At 48.4% G+C, this 25,645-nt stretch overlaps 1 protein-coding gene across 1 annotated transcript in view; it reads right to left on the bottom strand.

Moving 5' to 3' along the window:
• Positions 1–1,412: 1,412 nt before the first annotated feature.
• GPR20 (G protein-coupled receptor 20) overlaps positions 1,413–25,645 on the bottom strand; it is a 61,446-nt gene continuing 37,213 nt past the window's right edge. Inside the window, exons 2-3 of the mRNA XM_015417464.1 lie at positions 22,102–22,335; positions 1,413–2,713 (exon numbers count right to left, since the gene is read on the bottom strand). Coding sequence (XP_015272950.1) covers positions 1,667–2,689 — 1,023 coding nt within the window. The 5' untranslated portion in view covers positions 2,690–2,713; positions 22,102–22,335 and the 3' untranslated portion in view covers positions 1,413–1,666. The remainder of the gene's footprint in view (positions 2,714–22,101; positions 22,336–25,645) is intronic.

Raw genomic sequence — 25,645 nt, 5'->3', positions numbered from 1 at the left:
AGACAGGAGAAGAGGGAGGGGAAGTTGCTTCCTCCCTGCCTCTCCCCACCCCTGCCTGCCTGGGGCCAGGGAGGGCCTTCGCGGGGCTTCCTTGCACTCCCGCCGGCCGTTGGGGGCGGGGTGTGTGGCCTTATGACACACTTCCGGTGATGTCAGGGGGTGTGGCATATGCTAATGAGTTATGCTAATCAGTTCCCCTTAGCTCTTTTTCTACGAAATGACCCCTGCACCTGAGATTCCATAAATACAGCTATTATTGCAAATTTTCATTGGAACACTGTGTAGGAAAATCAGCTTGGAGAGACTGTGCCTCAGAAAAGCTGAGAGTAGGGACGGAGACCCCTGCCCTCTTGCTTCTCTGCTGCAAATAGTCTCCTCCCCAGTGTTGCTTTTCATAAAAAAAAATTGGCCTGTTGAGGCTCTTGTTTCCCCACCATTGCGACATTTAGCTGGGCTCCAAAGGAGTCTTGAGTTATGTTTTGCCAACCATATAACGTTACCGGGAAATGAATTCTCCCTCAGTATTTCTAGTGAATGGGTGTTTCCGATATCTCGCTGACGATACTGCCCTCTTGTAGTTTTCGCATTCGCTTGAGCTGACAAGGTATCTTTCAGATTATTTATTTTAAAAAACGATTGTCCTCTGAAAACAAGGCCTTGGTTGTATTTCCTTCCACTTGTAACGTCAGTAGAACAGGCGGACGAAGGACTACAGGCACATTGCCAGTCCTCCAAAGGATCATGGAGATACGGATAGACCTGTATACAGCACAGCAGCATCTTTCCTGTACTCTATTTTTCCCAAATTGAGGGCACTGGTGAGAGAATGAAGGCAGATTGCATTCTGGGATACAGTCCTGGAATCTGTAGATTAGTTACCAGGGATTACTGAGTACCGTCAAGTAGCAACTGATTCATAGTGACCCCCTTGAGGGAGTTTCAAGGTAAGAGATGAGCAGAGGAGGTTTGCCATTGCCTTCCTCTAAGTAGCAACCCTTGCGTTCCTTGGTGGTCTCCCATCCAAGTACTAACCATGGCAGGCCCTGCTTAGCTTCCAAGCTCTAACGAGCTTGGGGCAATCTAGGCTATTTGGGCTGCTGTAAATTAGTTGCTGCGGTGGCTCAAGTGGTTAAGACGCTGAACGGCAGGCTGTGGAAGGTCAGTAGTTCAGCAGTTCGAGACCCGAGTGTGCCGCAGGACGGCGTGAGCTCCCGTCTCTAGTTCCAGCTCCTGCCAACCTAGCCGTTCGAAAGCAAGAAATTGCAGGTAGATAAATAGGTACCACTTCGGTGGGAAGGTAACAGCGTTCCGTGCGCCTTGGTATTTAGTCATGCCGGCCACATGACCACGGAAATGTCTTCGGACAGCGCTGGCTCTTCGGCTTTGAAACGGAGATGAGCACCGCAACCCTAGAGCCGGACTCGACTGGCTTTTGAGCAAGGGAAACCTTTACCTTTACCTAAATTAGTTAGACATGGCATATGATTCCCCCAAACACACACAAACCAGCTGCCGTATAGAAACCGATGGTGTCACTGGGAACAACGAGGAGTTCTGCTGCCAGTTTGCCGAAAATAAATGTGATGCTCTCAAATCCTTCTAGAGAAAGGGGAGAGTCCCTCCAGTCTCAGCATTCCCAACAATGTCCTTGGGTACCCTGCCCCCTCTAGGAGTTTGCTGTATGGTTCGGTAAAGGCAAACCCAAAGTGTTGCCTACAGCATTTGCGAAGGGCATAATGGCATTTGAACCCGAGCCCTTGTTCACGCTGATGATGTCTCCGCTGGTCTGCTCCGGTTCGGACTTCCGGAAGATGTTTTTCATGGTCGACTGGAAGTTGTTGGTAACGAAGCAGTAGACGATCGGGTCCATGCAACTGTTGAGGCTGCTCAAGGTGACCGTCACGTGGTAGGCCACCAGGCTGATGTCGTTGGGCATTTGCGGGTTGATGGAGATGGCCAACTGGCGGACGTGAAAAGGGGTGAAGCAAATCATGAAGATGATGAGGACGGTGATGAGGAGCTGCACGGCCCGCATCCGCCTCTCTCGGCTCTGGTGCATGAGGGTCGGCTTGGAGAGGGCGCACATGATCCGGGTGGTGAAGAAGGTGATGATGATCAGAGGGAAGAAGTACTCGCAGACCATCAAGGGCAAGATCTTGGCGATGCAGCAGTAGGAGTACTTGACGGCCATGGTGAGGATGGAGAAGGTCACCACGGTGGCGAAGACCCAGATGAAGACGCAGATGCTTTTGGCGTGGTTGGGGTTCCTCCACTTGCGGGAGGCCTCCACCTGGACGATAGCCAAGTAGCGGTCGATGCAGATGCAGGTCAGGAACAGGATGCTGCAGTACATGTTCACAAAGTAGATGAAGATGTGGACGAGGGCACACCTCTTGCAGTCCCCGGCCACGTAGTGCATGATGATCCGGATGGGCAAGGAAAAGCCCACCAGCAGGTCGGTGACGATCAGGTTGATGGTGTAGATGACGGAGGTGGTCTTCGTCTTGGTGCGGAAGCAGAAGACGTAAAGGGCCAAAGAGTTCAACACGACACCCACCAGGAAAATAATGGTGTTGGCCACCAGCAGGACAATCCACAGAGTGTAGAATGTGTCCAACAGTTCTTGGTCGAGGTGTACAAATTTGTCGAAGAGACCCTCGAAGAGAGTGCTGTTATTGGAGGTCTTCATGATTTGGTGGGATCTTGCCGGGGCTTGTAAAATACAAGGAAGAGACAGGTTCAGAATTCAGAAGTTTACATTCATCATCATCATCACTATTATTATCAGGGGTCATTTCCTGCAGGAGCGCACGGGAGCGGAGCTCCGGCAGTAAAGAGCCCAGGGAGTGGGCACATGCAACAAGCCCCACCCCCTGCTCCCAGCAGCCCTCAGTTAGAGCAAGAAGCAGCCAGGTAAGTTGCAGAGCCCCCCCGACCCCCCAGTCCAAAACAGTCCAGTGGCACCTTTAAGACCAAGTTTTATTCAGGTACAAGCTCTCCCTCCCCTGCGAGGACAGATCTGCACCCCCCCCGATAGCTAGCAATCCAAAACAGTCCAGTGGAGCCTGAGCAGTGGGTGTTGCCTTCTGACACACTTCTGGTGATATCAGGAGGTGTGGCATATGCAAATAAGTTACGCTAATGAGTTATGGTAATGAGCTCCTGCACCTCTTTTTTTACGAAATGACTGCTGATTATTATTTAATTTTATTTACTAATTGCTCTATCACAGCTAGGCAGGGCTCTGGGCAATACACGACAAAAGGCATATAGCCGCAAACCAATGTAAAACCCAAAGGATTCTAATCACAAACAGAATTATGATAAAAAGTCACAAACCAGATTTTAAAAGCCCAAGATGGCGTCTCTAGAATTTATATCCCAGTGCTGGACTGTCTGGCCACTTCTGGGCAGGGGGGAGGAAGCAGAAGCTCAGAGTTGGGGGGTGGGAGAGGAGAGGGTGCCAGCTGTCCTTAACCAAAAGCCTACTACTAAGAGGTGTTTCATGGTTAATTTTTGATTCTAGGCCATCCTGGAAGTCACACCCATTCACCTAATTTCTAGAGTTATGGTGCTACATGATAGAATCATAGAATCATAGAATGTTAGAGCTGGAAGGGACCTTACAGGTCATCTAGTCCGACCCCCTGCACTCTGCAGGAGCATATGTTTGTATATATATGTATATGTATGTATGTGTATATATATATGTATGTGAGTGTGTGTGTGTGTGTAATGAAGATAGACAACTTCAAACTCTATATCAAAAGATAAGCAACTATGCAACACATTTCTCTGCTTAGCCTTATGCAGAAATGAAGATATTGTGAAAATGCTGTTACATTGCACTTATCCAGATAATCAATATTTTAATATGTCAGTTTCTTGTTTCAATTGAAAACACTTCTCACGGTAGCCATTACACATGTGGAAATTTTGCCCACTGGTATTCCTTATTTATTGTAAACTTAAATGAAATGGGGAAGAGGGGGCTACCAAATGAGATTTCCAGAATTATGGGATAGGATTCAGAAGATTGCATTTTTCTTTCCCTTTTCCATGGTTATTCAGGTACAAGCTCACCCTCCTCTGCGAGGACAGATCTGCACGTCATCCCCCCCCCAGTAGCTAGCAATCCAAAACAGTCCAGTGGAGCCTGAGTGGTGGGTGTCGCCTTCTGACACACTTCCGGTGATGTCAGGGGGTGTGGCATATGCAAATAAGTTATGTTAATGATATATGCTAATGAGCTCCCACACCTCTTTTTCTACGAAATGACCCCCGTGGCTGGCCACTGTGTGAGACAGGATGCTGGACTAGATGGACCACTGGTCTGATCCAGCAGGGCTCTTCTTGTGTTCTTATGAAGGCTTTGGCCTCTAATGCCTTGTGGTTAGCCCTGCAGAGGAACTGCCTGGTCACTGTGTGAGACAGGATAGACCACTGGTCTGATCCAGCAGGGCTCTTCCAGTGTTCTTATGAGTTGGAAGCAATGTGATGGCACTTAACACAGCACACTCGAATAAATAAATATTTAAAGAGAAGTCCTCTGCCAGTAAACGAAATCTATATGTTTTCCATATACACTATTTTATTTATTTATTTGTTTGATTTCTAGTCCTCCCTCCCCTGCACCGCAAGGCTCAGGGCAGGTTACAACCACATGATAAAATACAATATGCTATGTATTGGGATTGAATCATCCCTAACTGAATCACCCCAGAGACTGGCTGAGCTTGGAGCACAAGAACAATAGCCTACCAGGATTCTGAAAGTAACCGATCAAGTAGTAATGTTATGTAAATAGCTTATCACTGGGAGTGGGGTGTGTTTGGGTGTGGCAATTGCCTGCTATTTAACAGAGCTGAGGCTCTGGAGTCTTGTCTTGTGCTTGCCGAAATCACTAATAAAGTTGAGCTGATCTCTCGACTCGAGCCTGCTCATCCATGGAACCCACTATTTAACACAATACAACAAAATAATTTAATTTTAAAGCTGAATATCTGCAATCCGCCATGGCTTTTTTAAAATTCAGTTTTGCTTACAAACAAACAAACAAGCCCGGGAGTCCAATTTGGAAACTCTATGACATTTCATGTTTCGCTGACTGCAGCGTCAAGTTCACTCTTCTAACTAACACCAAATGCCTAACACAATAACATCTTCTGGGCAAGAATTCCAGCTTTCCATCTGCCACCTAAATGCAGATACTGGTATTTGGTTCCTGTCACAAAACGTTAACTCATCCATCTGTCACCTCTCGGTAATCGTTCACCGCAAGGCTCATTGCTCAGAGATGGAGCGTGTGCTTTGTTCATTAATCCAAATATTTCTCTCCCAATCTTGTCATCGAAAGCTATAAAACGCTGGGTTGAATCCAAAGGTCATTTTCTACCCCTAGAAGAGCTATTCCCACTTTTACCGATTCTCTTCTCCCAGTGCGATTCCCTAACTGTGGCCCCAAAGCTGTTCTTGATGGTCTCCGGTCCCCCCCCCAGGGGGCAGCTCTTTGGAGAACAGAAGAGAGGGAAATTCCATCCCATGGGCAGAAATGCCTCCCATTGGCAGAAAATGACCCCTGGATCCAACCCAAGAGCACAGAAAGGCTCCAGTATAAAACATTCTACCCATTTAAAACAGAAAGCCAGCACTGGTTAAAAATAGAGGCAACATCAAAAACAAAAAAGCAAAAGAGAAAGAAAGAAAACCAACCATCTGCAAATGCCTGGGAAAACTGGAGTCTGGCACTGAAAAAATCAACGTTTAGCATTAGGCAAACAGATATAGGCAGGAGTATTCTAAAGGCAGGACATGGAATGGTAGGGTATTGGCTGATTTCATCGGATCTTGGAAGCTAAGCAGGGTTGGTGCTTGGATGGGTGACCACCAAGGAAGACTCTGCAGAGGAAGGCAATGGCCAACCCCCTCTGCTTCTCACTTGCCTTGAAAACCCTGTGCTGGGGTTACCATAAGTCTTGGATGGGAGACCACCAAAGAAGACTCTGTAAAGGAAGGCAATGGCAAACCACCTCTGCTTCTCACGCCTTGAAAGCCCCGTGCTGGGGTCACCATAAGTCTTGGATGGGAGACCACCAAAGAAGACTCTGCAGAGGAAGGCAATGGACAACCACCTCTGCTTCTCACGCCTTGAAAGCCCTGTGCTGGGGTCACCATAAGTCTTGGATGGGCGACCACCAAGGAAGACTCTGCAGAGGAAGGCAATGGCCAACCCCCTCTGCTTCTCACTTGCCTTGAAAACCCTGTGCTGGGGTCACCATAAGTCTTGGATGGGAGACCACCAAAGAAGACTCTGTAGAGGAATGTACTGGCAAACCACCTCTGCTTCTCACTCGCCTTGAAAGTCCCCTGTTGGGGTCACCATAAGTCTTGGATGGGAGACCACCAAGGAAGACTCTGCAGATGAAGGCACTGGTAAACCACATCCAGTTCTCACTTGCCTTGAAAGACCCTTGCTGGGGTCACCATAAGTCTTGGATGGGAGACCACCAAGGAAGACTCTGCAGATGAAGGCACTGGTAAACCACATCCAGTTCTCACTTGCCTTGAAAGACCCTTGCTGGGGTCACCATAAGTCTTGGATGGGAGACCACCAAGGAAGACTCTGCAGAGGATGGCACTGGCAAACCACATTTGCTTCTCCCTTGACTTGAAAGACCCTTGCTGGGGTAGCCATAAGTTGGTTGCCATTCGATGCCAGTACATACATACGCATTTCAAAGGCAAGGAGCTACAAGTGAAGGCCCTGTCTCTAACAACCTCAGAAATGATGTGTGAGTTTGTGCACACATGTGTACATGGAACAGGGCCTCCAAAGAACATACATGAATGCACATGAGCCGTCTTATACTGATTCATACCATTGATCCACCAAGGTCAGTATTGTCTACTCAGACTGGCAGTGGCTCTCCAAACTCTCAGGTCAAGGTCTTCCACATCACCTACTGCTTGTTTCTTTTCACTGGAGGTGCTGGGGATTGAACCCGGGACCTTCTGCATGCCAAGCAGATGCTGTACCACTGAGCCGTGGACATCACCCCCCTCAAGAACCTGCCTTTTCCTGAATCCATCAAGGACAGGTTCTCCCAGACTAGAGTCTGTGCACTTAGCCACTACACCACACTGGCTCTCAGAATCTGGCCCGTCTGATAGGGGTGCCAACCCTGGGGTTTCTGATGGAAGGAGCTCATCGGTCTCTCAGGACTTGACTGGACTTGAATCTAGCTGCCCTACTGCCAACCAACACAGCAGCCTGGGGAGGGGAAGACCCTCAGCAGGGTATGATGTCATACAGTCCACCTCCCAGCACAGCTGTTTTCTTCAAACGAACCAATCACAGTAGTCTGAGATCCGTTGACATTCTGGGAGACCTCCAGAGCCAGTTTGGTGTAGTGGTTAAGTGCGTGGACTCTAATCTGGGAGAACCAGGTTTGATTCCCCACTCCTCCACTTGCACCTGGCTGGATGACCCTGGGCAAGCCATAGTTCTGATAAGGGCTGTTCTTGAAAAAGAGCAGTTTCTGTCAAGAGCTCTCTCAGCCCCACCCGCCTCACAGGGTGTCTGTTGTGGTGAGGGGAAGGGAAAGGAGTTTGTAAGCCACTCTGAGACCCCTTTGGGTAGTGAAGGGCGGGGTATAAATCCAATCTCTTCTTCTTCTTCTCTTCTTCACCTGGAAGGTGGCTACCCTACTGATAGAGGATTTAACTGTGGTAAATAAATATCATTCGCTCCCTGGTCTGTTTAATTAGTATCTTACCTTGATTCAGGGAATTTGAGATTTTGAAAGAGAGCACCCAAGACATGTGGCCTTGGGTGAACATTGGAAGAAGAAGAAGAAGAAGAAGAAGAAGAAGAAGAAGAAGAAGAAGAAGAGGAGGAGGAGGAGGAGGAGATTAGATTTATACCTTGCTCTTCACTCAGAGTCTTGGAGTCTCAGAGTGGCTTACAAACTCCTTTCCCTTCCCCTCCCCACAACAGACACCCTGTGAGCAGTGTTCCCTCTAAACCGATTTAGTGTGAGCTAGCTCACAGTTTCTTAGCCTCTGGCTCACACATTTTTGTCTCAGCTCAGGAAGGATGGCTCCAGAGCATACTGATTTATGCACTAGCCAAATCACTTGCTCACAACTTTAATGCCAGGAGCTCACAAAGTAGAGTTTTTGCTCACAAGACTCCATGGCTTAGAGGGAGCTTTGCCCGTGAGGTAGGCAGGGCTGACAGAGCTCTTTCCAGAGCTGGTCTTGAGAGAACAGCTCTGACAGAGCTATGGCTTGCCCAAGGCCATCCAGCAGCTGCAAATGGAGGAGTGGGGAATCAAACCCGGTTCTCCCAGATTAGAGTCCGTGCACTAAACCACTACACCAAACTGGCTCTCTTGAAAGTACGTTAAGAAACAAAAGTCAAGTACAATTCAAACAAACAGCTTTGCCTTTTCACGTCTCTCCATCCTAAATTGCGGCGGCTAAACTACCCGGCTAATTCTTCTAGTTCCTACGCAGTGATTCCCTCTTGAGTACAACTCCCAACGACTGGGGGGATGTTTCCCGATTCTGTTTAATTCTCCAAAAGCTCTGTGTTTAAATTAGCTCCCGGTGATTTATCATTGTATTTATAAACGAAGGGTTAACCGACTTTTTTTTTTTTTTTAAAAAGGTTTGCCTTGTATCTTGGCGAGTTCCAGAGCAACTACGGCTCAGACTGGCCAAATATGGTACTTTTCTTTCGTGAAAAGTAGGAAGGTCGGCTTTGCTCGCGATGCTGGAGGATGAAGTGTCATGCATAAGCTGAGCAGAACAGGAAGGAGGTTTTTGTGTGTGTGTGTGTGGGGGGTGGAACACAGAAGAGAGTCCTATTTGGAACGGGTCGACGGGATGCCAAGGAGGGAGAGAAGTTTTAAATGCTGGGGAAGACTGAAGGTCAAAGAGGAAGGGGGCGGCAAAGGATGAGATGGTCAAGGCAGCGAACATGAAATTAAGCAAGGCAGGAGGGCCTGGTGTGATGTGGTCCATAGGGTCGCGAAGAGTTGGACTCGGCTGTGCGACTGAACAACAACAATAAGCTTTTGTGTGCACTGTATCTGAGGAAGTGTGTGTACACACAAAAGCTCATACCTGCAGGGGTCATTTTGTAGAAAAAGAGGTGCAGGAGCTCATTAGCATAGCATTATTTGCATGTGCCACACCCCCTGACATCACCGGAAGTGTGTCAGAAGGCAGCTCCCACCGCTCAGGCTCCACTGGACTGTTTTGGATTGCTAGCTATGGGGGGGGGGAGGAATGTGCAGATCTCCCCTCACAGAGGAGGGAGGGCTTGTACCTGAAGGCGGGCGGGCAGGGGGGCTCTGCAACTTACTTGGCTGCTTCTTGCTTCTTGCGGCCCGACTGAGGGCTGCTGGGAGCAGGGGGCGGGGCTTGTTGCATGTGCCCGCCCCCTAAGCTCCTTACTGCCGAAGCTCTGCTCCTGTGCGTTCCTGCAGGAGATGACCCCTGCATACCTCGAATAAAACTTTGTGTGCACCGGAAGTGACATCACAATGTTACTGGTGATCCGGGGATGCGCTGGTATTTGGGCAAAAGCTCTGGCAGAAGCTGTTTTTACCCTATCGTTTTTGCCCATATACCATCGCGTCCCATGTCACCAGCGACATGATGATATTACTTCTTCCTGCATGGAGAAAATGAGCACACAAGTGAGAGAAGTTCTAGCTCAGTCCTTTTCTTGCGGCGCTAATTTTCTATATGCTCTGATTTTTTTGTTTCTGTATAGGGTGATTATTCAGAAATATATTCCTCATCAGCAGCCTGGGCATGGCTATTATTGACAGGGCTTTTCGCCACAAGGTATAGATGGAATGTTTTTCTGGGGCAGTAATACTCTTCTTAGTGCTTGGGGGGCCACAGTGGGAGGGCTTCTGGAATTCTGGCCCTGCTGATGGACCTCCTGATGGCACCTGGGTTTTGGCCGCTGTATGATAGAGTGTTGGACCGGATGGGCCACTGGCCTGATCCAACATGGCTTCTCTTAGGTTCTTATGATGACTGTTCAGATTATCTGGCTGTGTAAAACAAATTTGTGGGGGCTTTTTTGTAGCAGGAACTCCTCTGCATATTAGGCGACACACACCCAATGTAGCCAATCCTCCAAGAGCTTACAGAGGCTGCGGTCACACGGAGCATTAGCCACGCTACAGAGATGGAAGATAGGCAGATTTTCCAGGCGCGATCACACCGCAACATCTGGGAAGCATAGAGCTCCCGTGGCTAACCCGAGGCTTCCCGCCGAAGATGCGGCGTAAAAAACTAGTACCTTGGAGGTACTAATTCCGGAAACCGTGGGGCAAGGGCGGGCGTCTGATCCCGTTTCCGGTGGTAGTTCGTGGCATCCGGCGCCCGCCCATATCCCGTCGCAAAAAGGTTTTTCCCCCCAAGTCTCCACGGGATGCGCACAAGCACCCAACGGCGCATGCGCACACTTCGGTTTTAAAAAAACATAACCCCGTTTGCCATGGCAGCGGTGCCTAGCCATTGCTGCTGTGATCGCGCGGCACCGCTTCTTTGCCACGCTGCAGGATTGTCGTGTGATCGGCACCTCCCCCCGAACCACAGGACGTCGGCGGGACGTGTGATCTGGCGGCCGTGCATTAGTTTGCTCCGGGGCAAACAGCCACGCTTCCCCCCTGCATTTTCCGGCCCGTGTGACCGGGGCCATAGCTCTTCTTACAGGGGCGACTGTCAGCTCTTGGAGGATTGGCTACATTAGGGGTGTGTGGCCTAATATGCAAAGGAGTTCCTGCTACAAAAAGAGCTCTGGAGGTTGTCAGCCTCCAGCTGGGGCCGGGAATCTTCCAGAATTACAACTGATCGTTAGACTACAGAGAGTAGTTCTGTTGGAGAAAAGGGCTGCTTTGGAGGATGGACTCCATGGTATGATACCCTGCGGAAGTCCCCAAACCCCACCCTCTTCAGGCCCCATCCCCAAATCTCTGGGAATTTCCCAGACCCAGAGCTGACAACCTTACTAAACGTGTCCCTGAAGAAGGAGGCCGATGAACCCCAACAGATCCACCAAATCGCTGAGTAATCCTTCTTCCACGCTAATCCCTAACAGCCAGGGCTATTTTTGGGCAGGAACGCAGAGGAACGGAGTTCCGGCTGGCTCCCGAGTTGGCCACACCCAGCAGGAACTCATTAGCATAATAGGCCACACCCAACAGCAGAAACTCATTAGGATTGGCTACATTCGGGGTGTGTGGCCTAACTTGCAAAGGAGTCCCTGCTACAAAAAAACGCCCTGGGTTTTGACAACAAACAAGGTAAACAGACTAAGAAGCAAAAGGTGGGTGTGGCTGGATGACCACACTTCTGGTAACATGGGGGTGTGGCCTAATGTGCTAATGAGCTGTGCTGTCAGGGGTGTGGCCCAATATGCTAATGAGTTCCTGCTGTTGGGTGTGGCCTATTATGCTAATGAGTTCCTGCTGGGCTTTTTCTACAAAAAGAGCCCTGCTAGTAACAGCCATGTCCCTTTCTTGGGTACTTTTGGATGCTGCCCAGGGCCCCATCTCCGCTGAATTTCTTCGTGACAATCTGTAGGATCACCTACACATTTAATTGAGTAGTGTTAGATTAAACGATGGCACTTGACTTTGAAGATAAACATTTACTTCTTATTCAAAGTGGGGCATTCAAAAGAGACAGAATACAAAGACTCTGACTACTTTCGTGTATTTATTAAACACGGAGTCTCGTAAAAAAACCCACGTGAGTGGGACTTGAAACATCAAGATGAAAGACATGTGTGTGAGAAGCATATGGAGTAGCCTTATACTGAATCAGGCAATTGGCACATCTAACCCAGAAATCCCTATGGCTGTCAGAACTTCCCCTGGGTCCATGGCAAAGGTCTTCCCCTGACACTTTCTTGTGACTTGGATGCCAGCCAAAGAACCTGGGATCCTCTGTTTGCAAAACAGGGCCTCTGCTTCTCAAAATTTAGCAGTAGGAATAAAAGAATCATACAATCATAGAATGTTAGAGTTGGAAGGGACCTTGCAGGTCATCTAGTCCAGCCCCCTGCACTCTGCGGGAGCATAGCCGAAAGAGAGCCCTACAACATACCCGAAAGATGGTCATCCAGCCTCTGCTTGAAAACATCCAGCGAAGGAGCATCCACCACCTCCCGAGGCAGTCTGTTCCACTGCTCAACCACTCTTACAGTTAGGAAGTTACTCCTGATATTTAGCCAGTATTGACTCCCTTGTAATTTCCACCCATTAGATCTAGTCTTGCAATCCGGAGCAAGAGAGAATAGATCCACTCCATCTTCTACATGACAGCCCTTCAGATATTTGAAGACTGCAATTATGTCCCCTCTAAGCCTTCTCTTTCCCAGGCTAAACAGACCCAACTCTTTTAGCCTTTCCTCATAAGACTTGGATTCCAACCCTCTCACCATCCTGGTTGCCCTCTTCTGGACACGCTCGAGCTTGTCAACATCCTTCCTAAAATGTGGTGCCCAAAACTGGACACAGGGCTCCAGGTGAGGCCTGTCCATAGCAGAATAGAGTGGAACTACCACCTCCCGTGATCTGGACACAAGGCTTCTGTTAATGCATCCTAAGATTGCATTAGCTTTCTTTGCAGTCATATCGCACTGCAGGCGATGAAGGAAGTTGCTTATACTAAGTCAGACCAGCAGGGGGAGGGCTGTAGGTGGGGATATAGGGAGCTGATGACAGTGGCTGTCATCACTTCTGATTAAAAAAAAAGCAAAATGACCTAGGTAGTTCTAGGAAACACCGGAAACTCTGTGGTTTTACCATAGAGTTTCTGGCGATTCCTAGAGCTACCTAGGTCACTTGAAGGCTTATCCCCTCAAAATTTTATTGGTCTCCAAGTTGCTACTGGAATTTATCTGTTCTACTGCAGACCAACACGGCTACCCTTTGAAACTATCTTCATACAAGGGACTACTGAGACTAAGATTCCTAGAGCTACTCCACGTCATTTCCATTTTTTTACTGGAAGTGATGTGACCCCACAGCTGGCGTCATATTTTTGTCTGAAGGTCAAAGAAGAAGGGGATGACTAAGGATGAGATGGTTAGACAGTGTTATCGATGCAACGGACATGAAGTTGAGCAAACTCCGGAGGATGGTGGAAGACAGGAGGGCCTGGCGCGATGTGGTCCATGGGGTCGTGAAGAGTCGGACTCGACTGTGCAACTGAACAACAACAACAACATTTAAACCACCTTCGATCCCTCCATTAATATTTCCGTTCAAGCATGAGTTGCTAGGGGGGCTTTCAAATTGAGTACTTTAAAACGCGATCGATCAATGTAAGTCAAAATTAACATGCTAAATCGGATCAGGCTGTATTGTGGGTGCTGGGTAATTTTCCCATTTTGATTTTCCTGGACGACCTACATCACTGGCTCTCTCGGTGCCCTTGTAAGACTGGCTACCCTGAACAATTGTTTCAGTTTCTCTTGCAGTGATGCCAGGCCTGATTAGGGCACCGAGGAGTCTGACCACGGTATTGTCATGGATACCTACTTCCATTATATATGCCCCGGAGAGCACTGTATTCAGGGACCCAGAACTGTCTGGTCCTACTGAGTGTCAAGGAGGCCAGGTTGGCAACAACTAGGGCCAGGGCCTTTTCGTTGGTGGCTCCACTCCGGTGGAATGAGCTCCCAGAGGAGACCAGGGCCCTGCGGGACCTTTTACAGTTCCGCAGGGCCTGTAGAATGGAGCTATTCCGCCAGGCCTTTGGTGCTGCTGCCACCACCACCACCACCACCACCACCACCACCACCACCACCACCCTCAGTACAACTACAGCGATCAATAGCGCCATTAGTAACAACTGATAACCGTGGTGGAAGCCCTCAACCACAGGGCCCAGTAACTATTGCCTGGCCCAGCCCCCCCCCCCCCACAATTGCAATGGACCAATAGAACTAAAGTAAACACTGGAATTGCTGGCACTTTAATATTGTCTGATTTTAATAGTGTGTATACTATTGGATTATTCATCAAGTAATGTATTTTATTATTTATTATGAATTGTATTAATGTTTTTATGTATTATGTTTTATGATAACTTTTATCTGGTTGTGAGCGGCCCTGAGCCGGCCTAGGCCGGAATGGGCGGAACAAAAATCAATAAAACCAATTAAAAAATAATGAAATGGAGTATTCATCCAGAGATCCGTAATGTATAAGGGTCATTTACAAGTAGGATCGCCAGGCAGGATCTGGCCACCCGCGAGAAATGGGGGAAGGTGGGTACTTACTGCCAGGGGGTTAGCAATCATTCTATCTGCGATGACATCATCTGGAAGTGACATCATTGTGTTTCCGACATTGGGGGCGATGCCGTAGGTTTTGGGCAAAACCCTATGGTTTTTTTGAGCCTCAAAACCATAGAGTTTTGCCCAAAGCCTAGAGTGTCGCTCCCAATGTCAGAAACGCGATGGTGTCACTCCTGGGTGACATCATCACACCACTGCCATTGGGTGGGGGCTTCTCGGGGTGGGGCTTCCCCCACTGGCCACCTCGGCCACAGCAGATTGGGACCCCCAAAACTGGGGGATCCCCTGGCCCAACAGGTGGAATGGCAACCCTAGTCTACAACCAGTTTCTGCTTATGAGTAGAAGCGTGGAGAATGTGCTTCTCTCACACACTTTCCACGTCCCTAGTTCTGTGTCAGTGAGCTAAACCGGAACTATGGCTGGCTGCCATTCAGGCAGGCTTTTTAAAAAATCACCCAGATGGAGTTCTAGACACATCTGGTAACTTACATGAAAGGAGGGAGTTTATTCCGAAGACATGACCCCGGACACGCCTGCTGTAAACATCCCCTTGTCTTGCTAATCCCCGGAGTGCAGCAATATTTACGTTAAAATGTGAACTGCCTAATAAGGGTGAAATTGCAGCCGGAAAGCGTGAAAACTGCTTTCTTTCTGGTTAGGCACATATGAATGCACCCCTGTTGGGCTTCCAGAAGACTTGACTAATGCAAATCTTTCTGTCGAGGTGCTGCTTTCCCCCATCATAAATGCTGTGCTTTGGAAAGCTCTTCGGTACTCAAAGGGGTCTCTAATCTATCATGCATACGTTGGCGTCAGGGTTCCCTCTAAGCTGAGTTAGTGTGAGCTAGCTCACCATTTTTTAGCCTCCAGCTCACACATTTTCCTCTTAGCTCAGGAAGGATGATTTCAGAGCAAACTAATTTATGCAGTAGCCAAATCGCTTGCTCACAACCTTAATGCCAGTAGCTCACAAAATAGAATTTTTGCTCACAAGACTCCACAGCTTAGAGGGAGCATTGGTTGGTGTTCGCCTTTTGGCCTTTTAAAAAAAGTATACCCCTGGTTTCTTTTTGTTCAAGAACAAAATCAAGGACCTGAAGGACCATCTACTCTCATATGAATGTACCGAACCATTAAGGTCGTCTTCTGGGGCCACATGTCTGGTACCCCCATCATCTGCATGTACGGCTGCGAGAGTTGCACTATAAGGAAGGCCGAGCGCCGAAGAATAGATTCTTTTGAATTATGGTGCTGGAGAAGACTCTTGAGAGTTCCCTGGACTGCAAAGAGATCAAATCAGTCAGTCCTAAAAGAAATCCACCCTGACTGTTCTCTGGAAGGCCAGAGACTGAAGCTGAAGCTCAAATACTTTGGCCACCCAATGAGAAGGGAGCACTCACTGGAGAAGACCCTGATGCTGGGAAAGATTGGAGGTCAAAGAAGAAGGGGACGGCAAAGGATGAGATGGTTAGACAGTGTCATCAATGCAACGAACATGAAATTAAGCAAACTCGGGAGCACGACGGAAGACAGGAGGGCCTGGCGTGATGTGGTCCATGGGGTTGCAAAGAGTCGGACTCGACTGTGCGACTGAACAACAACAACATCTTCTGCAATTAAGTAGGTGGCACTGACAACTGAGAGAGGACCTTCTCAGTCACGGCACCTACCCGACCCCAATGTTCCCTCTAAGCTCCGCAGTGTTGTGAGAAGAAATTCTACTTTGTGAGCAAAAAATGTAGTAGCATTAAATTTGCGAGCAAGTCTACATTTGACTATTGCGTAAATTAGGGGGTTTTTTAAAAAAGAAAATTGCATCTATAACATTGTAAAAATCTCAGAATAAATTCTTTTAAGTTATATTTAAACTCTATTTTAAGAATGAATTAAACATGAGAAAACGGAATCAAGGCAAATTTCACCCACTCCTTTCCACTATATTTGTAGACCTGTCCTCCGGAGAACAGGTCTACTCATCCTTTTCCATTATATTGGTAGACCAGGCCTCCAGAGGACAGGTCTACCCGCCCCAGTCCATTATATAGGTATACCTGGGCTTGGACCATCGCCTTGTACTGAACCTTAGAAAACATAGCAGCACATGGGGGGCGGGGGATGTCTTTCAGTCTACCTTTTTCTTTTTTAGTGAAATATGACAACCAGCATTACAGGTCAAGTATAACAAAGGAAGAACAATCATTGTCAGAACCCTGCCTAACCTAACAAACAGGAAGTTCCTTAAATGTCATCAACCTGCCCAAACTATTTATTTATTCAAATATTTATATCCCACTTTTCCCTGTGACTCAAGGCAGTGTACAAATCATACTGAAAAGCACAATGGGGTTGTGCAAAAAAAAATTCCCAGCTCCATTATAGCCTATGGGGACCATTATAGTCATTAGGCCCCATAGGCTATAATGGAGAATCAGTCTGGGGGTATTTGGGGCTCTAGGAGGCTGGGTTTTTTGAGATCAAGGCACCAAATTTGCAGCATGACTGCTGCTGCCTCTCCTCAAAAAGCCCCCCAAATTTCAAAAAGATTGGGCCAGGGGGTCCAATTCTATGGGCCCCAAAAAGGGATGCCCCATCCTCCATTCTTTCCAATGGAGGGGGGGAAACTTTATGTGCAGAAGCAGAAATCTCTGAGCTGGCACCTAAAATGTTGTGCTCAGCTTAGAGCGAGCTATGTCAACCATTAAGGTCATCTTCTGGGGCCCTGTTTCAGATACCTCCACCTTCTGTGCTTAGGTAGGTGGCAACCCGAGACAGGACCTTCTTTGAGATGGCACCAAAACTATGTAACTCTCTTTCCAGGGAGACTCGCCTGTACCTTTCTGTCGCTGTCTTCCACCAGTGGGTGAAGACCTTCTTGTTTCATCTGGCATTCCTTCAATGATCCCTCCTTCCTCCCCTGTGTCTTACTTACTGTTTTATGCACTTTTAATAGCTACTTTAGGTTTGGTGTTGATGGTTTTTATGACACGTTTGTATAACAGTTTAACTACTGGCTGCCTTGGTGGCCCTCATCGAGCAGGAAGGTGGCACACAAACATTTGTAAATAAATAAAAATAAAATAAAAGCAGAGCTGGAAGTATTAAGAGCAGTTCTGCTGAATGCATTTGACACACCAAGGTGACTGTCGCCAGCCACGTATTGTAGGCTGCCAGGGCCATGAGAACCCCTCTGTTTTTCAAAATCTGGCAGTGTATTGCCCAGCACCTGTGCAGTGAAGGCCCTAGAAACATCACAACTAGCACATATATTAGATCTAATGTTCAGCTGCTTAGATTAGGGTCATCAGGAGAGCCAGTCTGATGTAATGGTTAGGAGCGCGGACTCTAATCTGGGAGAACCGGGTTTGATTCCCCACTCCTCCACATGCAGCTGCTGGTCTGACCTTGGGTCAGTCACAAGTTCTTTCAGAGCTGTTCTCTCACAGGCAGTTCTTGAAAGAGCTCTCTCAGCCCCACCTACCTCACTGGATGTCTGTTGTGGGGAGGGGAACGGAAAGGGATTGTAAGCCGCTCTGAGACTCCTTTGGGTAGTGAAGGGTGGGGTATAAATCCAATTTCTTATCTTCTCTTATCAATGGCCAACTGTGGGAACTCCATGTTCAGATAATCCGCTTTTGGCTTATCAACCTGGAAATACCGTAAGAGCGGCCCTGCTGCGTCAGACCAAGTTGCAGCAAATCCAGCACTTGGGTTTTCCCAGGAGTCAAATGGATCCCATCCACGGGGCATGAAGGCACTTTGTTATCATAGCCCCTAAGCAATGGGTAGGAGCTGCGGTGGCTCAAATGGTTAAGACGCTGAACTACAGGCTGTGGAAGGTCGGTAGTTCAGCAGTTCAAGACCCGGGTTGCCGCATGACGGAGTGAGCTCCCGTCTCTAGTTCCAGCTCCTGCCAACCTAGCAGTTCGAAAGCAAGAAATTGCAAGTAGATAAATAGGTACCGCTTCGGTGGGAAGGCAACAGCGTTCCGTGCGCCTCGGTGTTTAGTCATGCCGGCCACATGACCACGGAAATGTCTTCGGACAGCGCTGGCTCTTTGGCTTTGAAACGGAGATGAGCACCGCAACCCTAGAGTCGGATTTGACTGGCTTTCAAGCAAGGGAACCTTTACCTTTATTTATATTTTGTTTGGAGCTGCGGTGGCTCAAGTGGTTAAGACGCTGAACTGCAGGCTGTGGAAGGTCGGTAGTTCAGCAGTTCGAGACCCGAGTGTGCCGCATGATGGAGTGAGCTCCCGTCTCTAGTTCCAGCTCCTGCCAACCTAGCAGTTCGAAAGCAAGAAACTGCAAGTAGATAAATAGGTACCACTTCGGTGGGAAGGTAACAGCGTTCCGTGCGCCTCGGTGTTTAGTCATGCCGGCCACATGACCACGGAAACATCTTTGGACAGCGCTGGCTCTTCGGCTTTGAAACGGAGATGAGCACCGCATCCCTAGAGTCGGACTCGACTGGCTTTCGAGCAAGGGAACCTTTACCTTTTTTATGCAATGGGTATTTGAATGGAGAAGCTTGACTGCTATGATCGCTAATAGCCATTGGTTAGCCTATTCCTTTAGGACTTTGGCTAATCCCCTTTTTAAAGCTGTCGAAGTGTGTGCCCATCTCTCCATCTTTTGGCAGTAAATCCCACAAGCTGCGTGTTGAAGAAACTTCCTAACGGTTCTTGGTTGAAAAGTATGTGGGGGGGGGGAGGGGGAAATTCCAAGCTAAGCCTGACGCTGCATTGTCCTCCTTTCTCTCAGAAGAGCCCTATCAGCCACTTCACCTCAGAAAAATGCCGTGAAGGAAAGTAGCTGACAGAGGCCGCGCCGCAGTGATTTCCCTTCTATGTCTAGGGCTGCTAGTAGGGTTCCCGCTGACCAGCTGGCCAGCGAGGGACTTACTGGCAGCAGGGGGGGGAGAGGCCTAGCCCAGTGTGGCAGTGGTGTAGCCAGTAACATGGCGACGTCACTTCTGACACACAGCGGAAGTAATGTCGTTGCGTTGCTGGTGACACGGGACATTCTGGTAGTTGGGCAAACACTCAGTGGTGAAAACAGCTTCTACCATAGAGTTGTTCTCCAAATATCAGAGCATTCCACGTCACCAGCGACGAGATGACGCCATGAGATGAGAGCCAGTTTGGTGTAGTGGTTAAGAGCGGCGGACTCCAATCAGGAGAACTGGGCTTGATTCCCCACTCCTCCACATGAAGCCTGCTGGGTGACCTTGGGCCAGTCACCGCTCTCTCAGAGCACTCTCAGCCCCACCTACCTCACAGGGTGTCCGTTGTGGGGAGAGGCAGGAAAGGGGATTGTAAGCAACTCTGAGACTCCTTCGGGTAGTGAAAAGTGGGTTATAAAACCAACCCCCCCGCTCCTCCTCCTCCTCTCCCTCCGCCCCCTCCTCCTCCTCCAGTGACATTACCACATTGCTGGAGATGTTTATGAGACACTGGTCTCGGCCTTTCCCCACTGCTGAGTCCCCTTTACCCACCACCAGTTGCCAGGCCTCCGGGTAAGTCAGGACGTCTCCCCCTGTCAGCCCTCTTTTCTCAGAGAAAAAACCGACCAACCAAGTGACATCACCAATGTTGCTACATAACTTCCAGGGAAACCCCGGAAGTGCCGTAGGGTAGCTCTAGGAATCACTGGGAAAAATCTGTGGTTTTATCATAGATTTTCTGGCGCTGACCAAAACTACCCTGTGGCGCTTCAGGGTTTTCCTCAGAAGGAACACTGTGAGATCTACATGATGTCTCACGTCCCTCATGTCCTCACCCTCAACCTGGCAACCCTATCTAAATTTCAGGCAATAGTGAGCCCACACCTACCAGCTCCTTTATGCATCTAGCCAAATTTAAAGTTGGGTGGCATATTCCCCTTGCTCTACTCTTTTGGAACCCCCTTGGGGAAACTGAGGGAAATACTTATTGGGTTTTAGGGAAAAGGTAAAGGTTTCCCTTGCTCGGAAGCCAGTCGAATCTGACTCTAGGGATGTAGTGCTCACCTCCGTTTCCAAGCCAAAGAGCCAGCGCTGTCCGAAGATGTTTCCGTGGTCTCGTGGCCGGCATGACTAAACACCAAGGCCGTGCATGGAACGCTGTTCCCTTCCCATCGAAGCAGTACCTATTTATTGACTTGCAATTTCTTGCTTTTGAACTGCTAGGTTGGCAGGAGCTGGGGCCAAAGATGGGAGCTCGCTCTGTCACGCGGCACTCGGGTCTCGAACTGCCGAACCGCCGACCTTCCGGCCTGCAGTTCAGCATCTTAACCACTTGCGCCCAGTAACTAAATTGTGGAATTCACTGCCTCCTGGAGGCTATGGCCATAGATGGCTTAAAAGTGGGTTATACAGATTCATGAAGAGCATCAAAGGCTACTTGCCTGGGTGACAGAAAGTGGCCTCCATATTCATCTGTCCCTCTTCTTCAGTGAAGCTAATAACTGCACATTGTTTGGTGATGTTTTATTGTCTGATACAGGGTTGCCAGGTCACCCCCGGCCACTGATGGGGGATGGGGGGAAGGGTTGCTAGATCCACGTCGGCAGACTCCTGGAGATTGGGGGGTGGAGCCTGGGGAGGACAGAAACCTCAGTGGGGTACAATGCCATAGAGTCCACCTTCCAAAGCATCCATTTTCTTCAGGGGAACTGATCAAAGAATCATAGAATGTTAGAGTTGGAAGGGACCTTGCAGGTCATCTAGTCCAACCCCCTGCACTCTGCGGGAGCATAGCTGAAAGAGAGCCCTACATACCTACAACATACCCGAAAGATGGTCGTCCAGCCTCCGCTTCAAAACATCCAGTGAAGAAGCATCCACCACCTTCCGAGGCAGACTGTTCCACTGCTCAACCACTCTTACAGTTAGGAAGGTTCTCCTGATATTTAGCCGGTATCGACTCCCTTGTAACTTTCACCCATTAGATCTAGTCTTGCAATCCGGAGCAAGAGAGAATAGATCTGCTCCATCTTCTACATGACAGCCCTTCAAATACTTGAAGACTGCAATCATGTCCCCTCTAAGCCTTCTCTTTCCCAGGCTAAACAGACCCAACTCTTTCAGCCTTTCCTCATAAGACTTGGATTCCAACCCTCTCACCATCCTGGTTGCCCTCTTCTGGACACGCTCGAGCTTGTAAACATCCTTCCTAAAATGTGGTGCCCAAAACTGGACACAGGACTCCAGGTGAGGCCTGACCAGAGCAGAATAGAGCGGAACTACCACCTCCCGTGATCTGGACACAAGGCTTCTGTGAATCCATCCTAAGATTGCATTAGCTTTCTTCACAGCCACATCGCACTGCAGGCTCATGTTTATCTTGTGATCAACCAGAACACCTAGATCCCTTTCACATGAGCTGCTGTCAAGCCAAGTCCCTCCCATTCTATATCTGTGCCTTTGATTTTTTGTACCTAAGTGTAGGACTTTGCACTTATCTCTACTGAAATTCATTTTATTTGTCTCCGCCCACTGTTCCAGCCTATCGAGATCATTTTGAATCCTGACTCTGTCTTCATCAGAATTAGCAGTCCCACCTAGCTTCGTGTCATCTCTGTATATCTCTGGAGATGAGCTGTAATTCCGGGGGTTCCCAGGTCATACCTTAGAGATGGGGACAGAATTAAATGAAAACTCAAGTAGTTTCCTGAAAAGGGAGATGGAGACTAGCGGCCTTTGTGTTGGGTTTAGGGACCAGTTAATTTCCCCTCAAGGCTTCCTAAATGTTGCCTCAGGACGAAGGGTCAGAGAGAGATGGACTTACCTGTCAGTTAAAAGCTGAGGCTCCACAACAGATGGGTGCCGACCTGCAAAAACCCAAAGAAGCCCTCTGCTATGGAATCAGTTCTTGTCATCCGAGATGCTTGGGAGTTATCTGCGGCAAAAATCATCCGGAATAGATAGATAGATATATCAAAATCGTCTCTCTCTTCTGTGCGTTCTCTCTTCTAAAGATAGTGTTGTGGGGAAAGAGGGATGGCTGGGTGGAGAAGAGGCACTGGGAAGCAAAAAGGAAAAAAAGAAAAGTCAAACTCCCGTCCGTCCGTCCATGCTCAGAATGTCTTTGCGAGCAATTGGCTGGCTGCCCTGGCTCGGCTGGATATTTATTAAGTGACAGGGAAGTTGCTGAGTATTTAAGCCATCTGCCGAGTGGTTTAGCCTTATTTATTTCTTTATTTATAAATGCGTACCATGGCTTTCAGCAAACGTTCACAAGATGGGTTACGGGACCCCACCCCCAAGTACATTAACCCCCCCCAATGAGTGTTAAAATAGAGTAATAAAATGTCATGAAGGACAAACAGAGAGAAAAGCACAACGAGCAAGATTTAAAATCTATCTTCTGGCAGCCGGCAGCTGGGAAAGCCTTTTTAAAATGAGAATGTTTTGGTAGCTTTTCTGGATGAACACACATATGAATCTGCCTTATACTGAATCAGACCCTTGGTCTATCGGGGTCAGTACTTGTCTATTCAGACTGGCGGTCGCTCTACAGGGCTCCAGGCTGAGGTCTTTCGTAGCACTTATGACCTGGTCTTTTTAATTGGAGACGCGTGGGATTGAACCTGGGACCTTCTGCATGCCAAGCAGATGCTCTACCACTGAGCCCCCACCCATCCCATGGTGCAAATCTAGCAAACTGCTTTTCAGAATTCTATATAGTCGGGGACACGAAGAAGAAGAAGAAGAAGAAGAAGAAGAAGAAGAAGAAGAAGAAGAAGAAGAAGAAGAAGAAGGAGAAGGAGAAGGAGAAGGAGAAGAAGAAGAAGAAGGAGGAGAAGAAGAAGAGATTGGATTTATACCCCGCCCTTCACTACCCAAAGATAGTGCTTACAAACTCCTTTCCCTTCCCTTCCCCACAAACTCAGAGTGGCTTACAAACTCCTTTCCCTTCCCCTCCCCACAACAGACACCCTCCTGTGAGGCAGGCGGGGCTGAGAGAGCTCTTGACAGAAACTGCTTTTTTTTCAAGAACAGCTCTTATCAGAACTACGGCTTGCCCAAGGTCATCCAGCCAGGTGCAAGTGGAGGAGTGGGGAATCAAACCCGGTTCTCCCAGATTAGAGTCCGCGCACTTAACCACTACACCAAACTAGCTTCATACACTGAGCAGTCTCATCTCCAGTACTCTGTGCTCCTTTGAGAGAATATTCTCTCTCAAATATGGTAGGCTCAATGCCTGTAAAGTTCTGTGAAGTTGAGGGTGACTTATGGTGACCCCAGCAAGGGGCTTCTAAGAGAAGTGAATAGTAGAGGTCATCTGCCATTGCCTTCTTCCTCTGCAGAGACTTCCTTGGTGGTCTCCCCATGCAAGACTTATGGTGACCCCAGCAAGGGGCTTCTAAGAGAAGTGAATAGTAGAGGTCATCTGCCATTGCCTTCTTCCTCTGCAGAGACTTCCTTGGTGGTCTCCCCATGCAAGACTTATGGCAGCCCCAGCAAGGGGCTTTGAAGGCAAGTGAGGAGCAGAGGTGGTTGGCCATTGACTTCCTTGGTGGTCTTCCCATCCTATGGCAGCCCCAGCCAGGGGCTTTCAAGGGAAGGGAGAAGCAGAGGTGGCTGGCCATTGCCTTCCTCTTTAGAGTCTTCCTTGGTGGTCTCCCATCCAAGACTTATGGCAGCCCCAGCCAGGGAATTTCAAGGCAAGGTAGAAGCAGAGGCAGTTTGCCATTGCCTTCCTCTGCAGAGTCTTCCTCGGTGGTCTCCCATTGCATTTCTGAGCCTGCTTAGCTTCTGAGGTCTGATGAGACAGGACTCTGCCATGCCGCCTTCCCTCCTGGTAGTTTGAATGTGTAATGTAAATTGCTGTCGAGTTGCAATCAATTTATGGCAACCCTGTAGGCAGGCGTAATTTCGCAGAAAAAGAGGTGCAGGAGCTCATTAGCATAACTCATTAGCATAACCTATTTGCATATGCCACACCCCCTGACATCACCGGAAGTGTGTCAGAAGTTGGGGAGGGGAGGGGCCTCAGCATGGGTACAATGCCATACAATCCACCCTCCAAAGCAGCCATTTCATCCAGGGGAGCTGATCTCGGTCAGCTGGAGATCAGTTGTAAAAGCAGGAGATCCCCAGGCCCCACCTGGAGGCTGGCAACCCTATGAATGTGGCTTTAAAATACTTTGTATTTATGTGCCAGAAATTGCTTTTGAAACGGGTGCGATCTGTTTCTGTGAGCGAGCCCGGTCAAATAGCCATGAAGCTGCGTTCTTTTTAAAAAACTTTTAAAAGAAACTTTTGAAACAACAATACACACCAGAATTCGAAATACATAAAGTTGATGGTTGTGGGAATATGTAACATTAAAGAAATTAACGAAGTAAACATAAACGAACCAGATTGCAATGTACTGAACCGTACTATACGGAAAAGCTTATATAGAAGAGCCAAATTCAAAGTCAAGAAATAAAGGATCGATGATTAATCTTGAAAGAGTTTAAATGAACTCTGCCAATATATGTGGAGCTTCGTTGAAAGACTAATGCTTGGATACAACTAGAAGTGGATCCAGGGGAGATACGATGACTTTGAAGGGAGAATGTCCTTCTCTGACATATATTGGAGAACACCTGACCGTGTAGAAACAAATCGTGAGGAAGATGCCGATGTGTCGACATTCGATGTCTGGGTGATATTTGTGAGTTTAGCGAGGATAAATTGGTCCCATATTTTTTCATAGCAGTGGAGGAGAGGTGGATTTCCATATGAAGCTGCATACTTGACCCAATGAATTTTCTGAACAGGGGCCACCCCACATAAAGCTATTTCAGGAGATCTTCCGGCAAACCTGGTTGTTGCCTGCTGGCACTGGGCATGCCGGTGGGAGGAAAATGGGGGGTGGCGCACTGACATCACTTCCAGGAAAAAACAGAAGTGACATCATGACATACCATAGATTTTTTTCTGTAAATCCTAGAGCACCCCCCCCATGTCATGATGTCAGTTCCAGTTTTCACAGGAAGGACATCAGCACACCAGTGTGATGTGAGTGCAACTGTCCCTGCTAGGCTGCCAGACTAGGGGGCGGCAGCAGCCAAGGTCAGTCCTCTCTAGGAATTGCCAAAAACTCTTAAGGTAATTCCTAGAGAGATGTGATGTCACTTCCAGGTTCTCCCCACAAGTGACATTGTCCTGTTGACACAATGGCCCCACTGCTGGACCTCCTGATGGCCCCTGGTATTTCTGGCCACTGTGTGACAGAGTGTTGGACTGGATGGGCCTTTGGCCTGATCCAACATTGGCTTCTCTTATGTTCTTATGTCTGGGGCAAGGGATGCTTTGTATTCTTGGTGCTTGGGGGGGGG

This window comes from Gekko japonicus, unplaced genomic scaffold (genome assembly GCF_001447785.1).
Source record: "Gekko japonicus isolate JY-2015 unplaced genomic scaffold, Gekko_japonicus_V1.1 scaffold3469, whole genome shotgun sequence".
NCBI classification, from domain to species: Eukaryota; Metazoa; Chordata; class Lepidosauria; order Squamata; family Gekkonidae; genus Gekko; species Gekko japonicus.
Note: the sequence above shows the minus strand (reverse complement) of the source record. Positions and strands in the feature narration are given on the sequence as shown.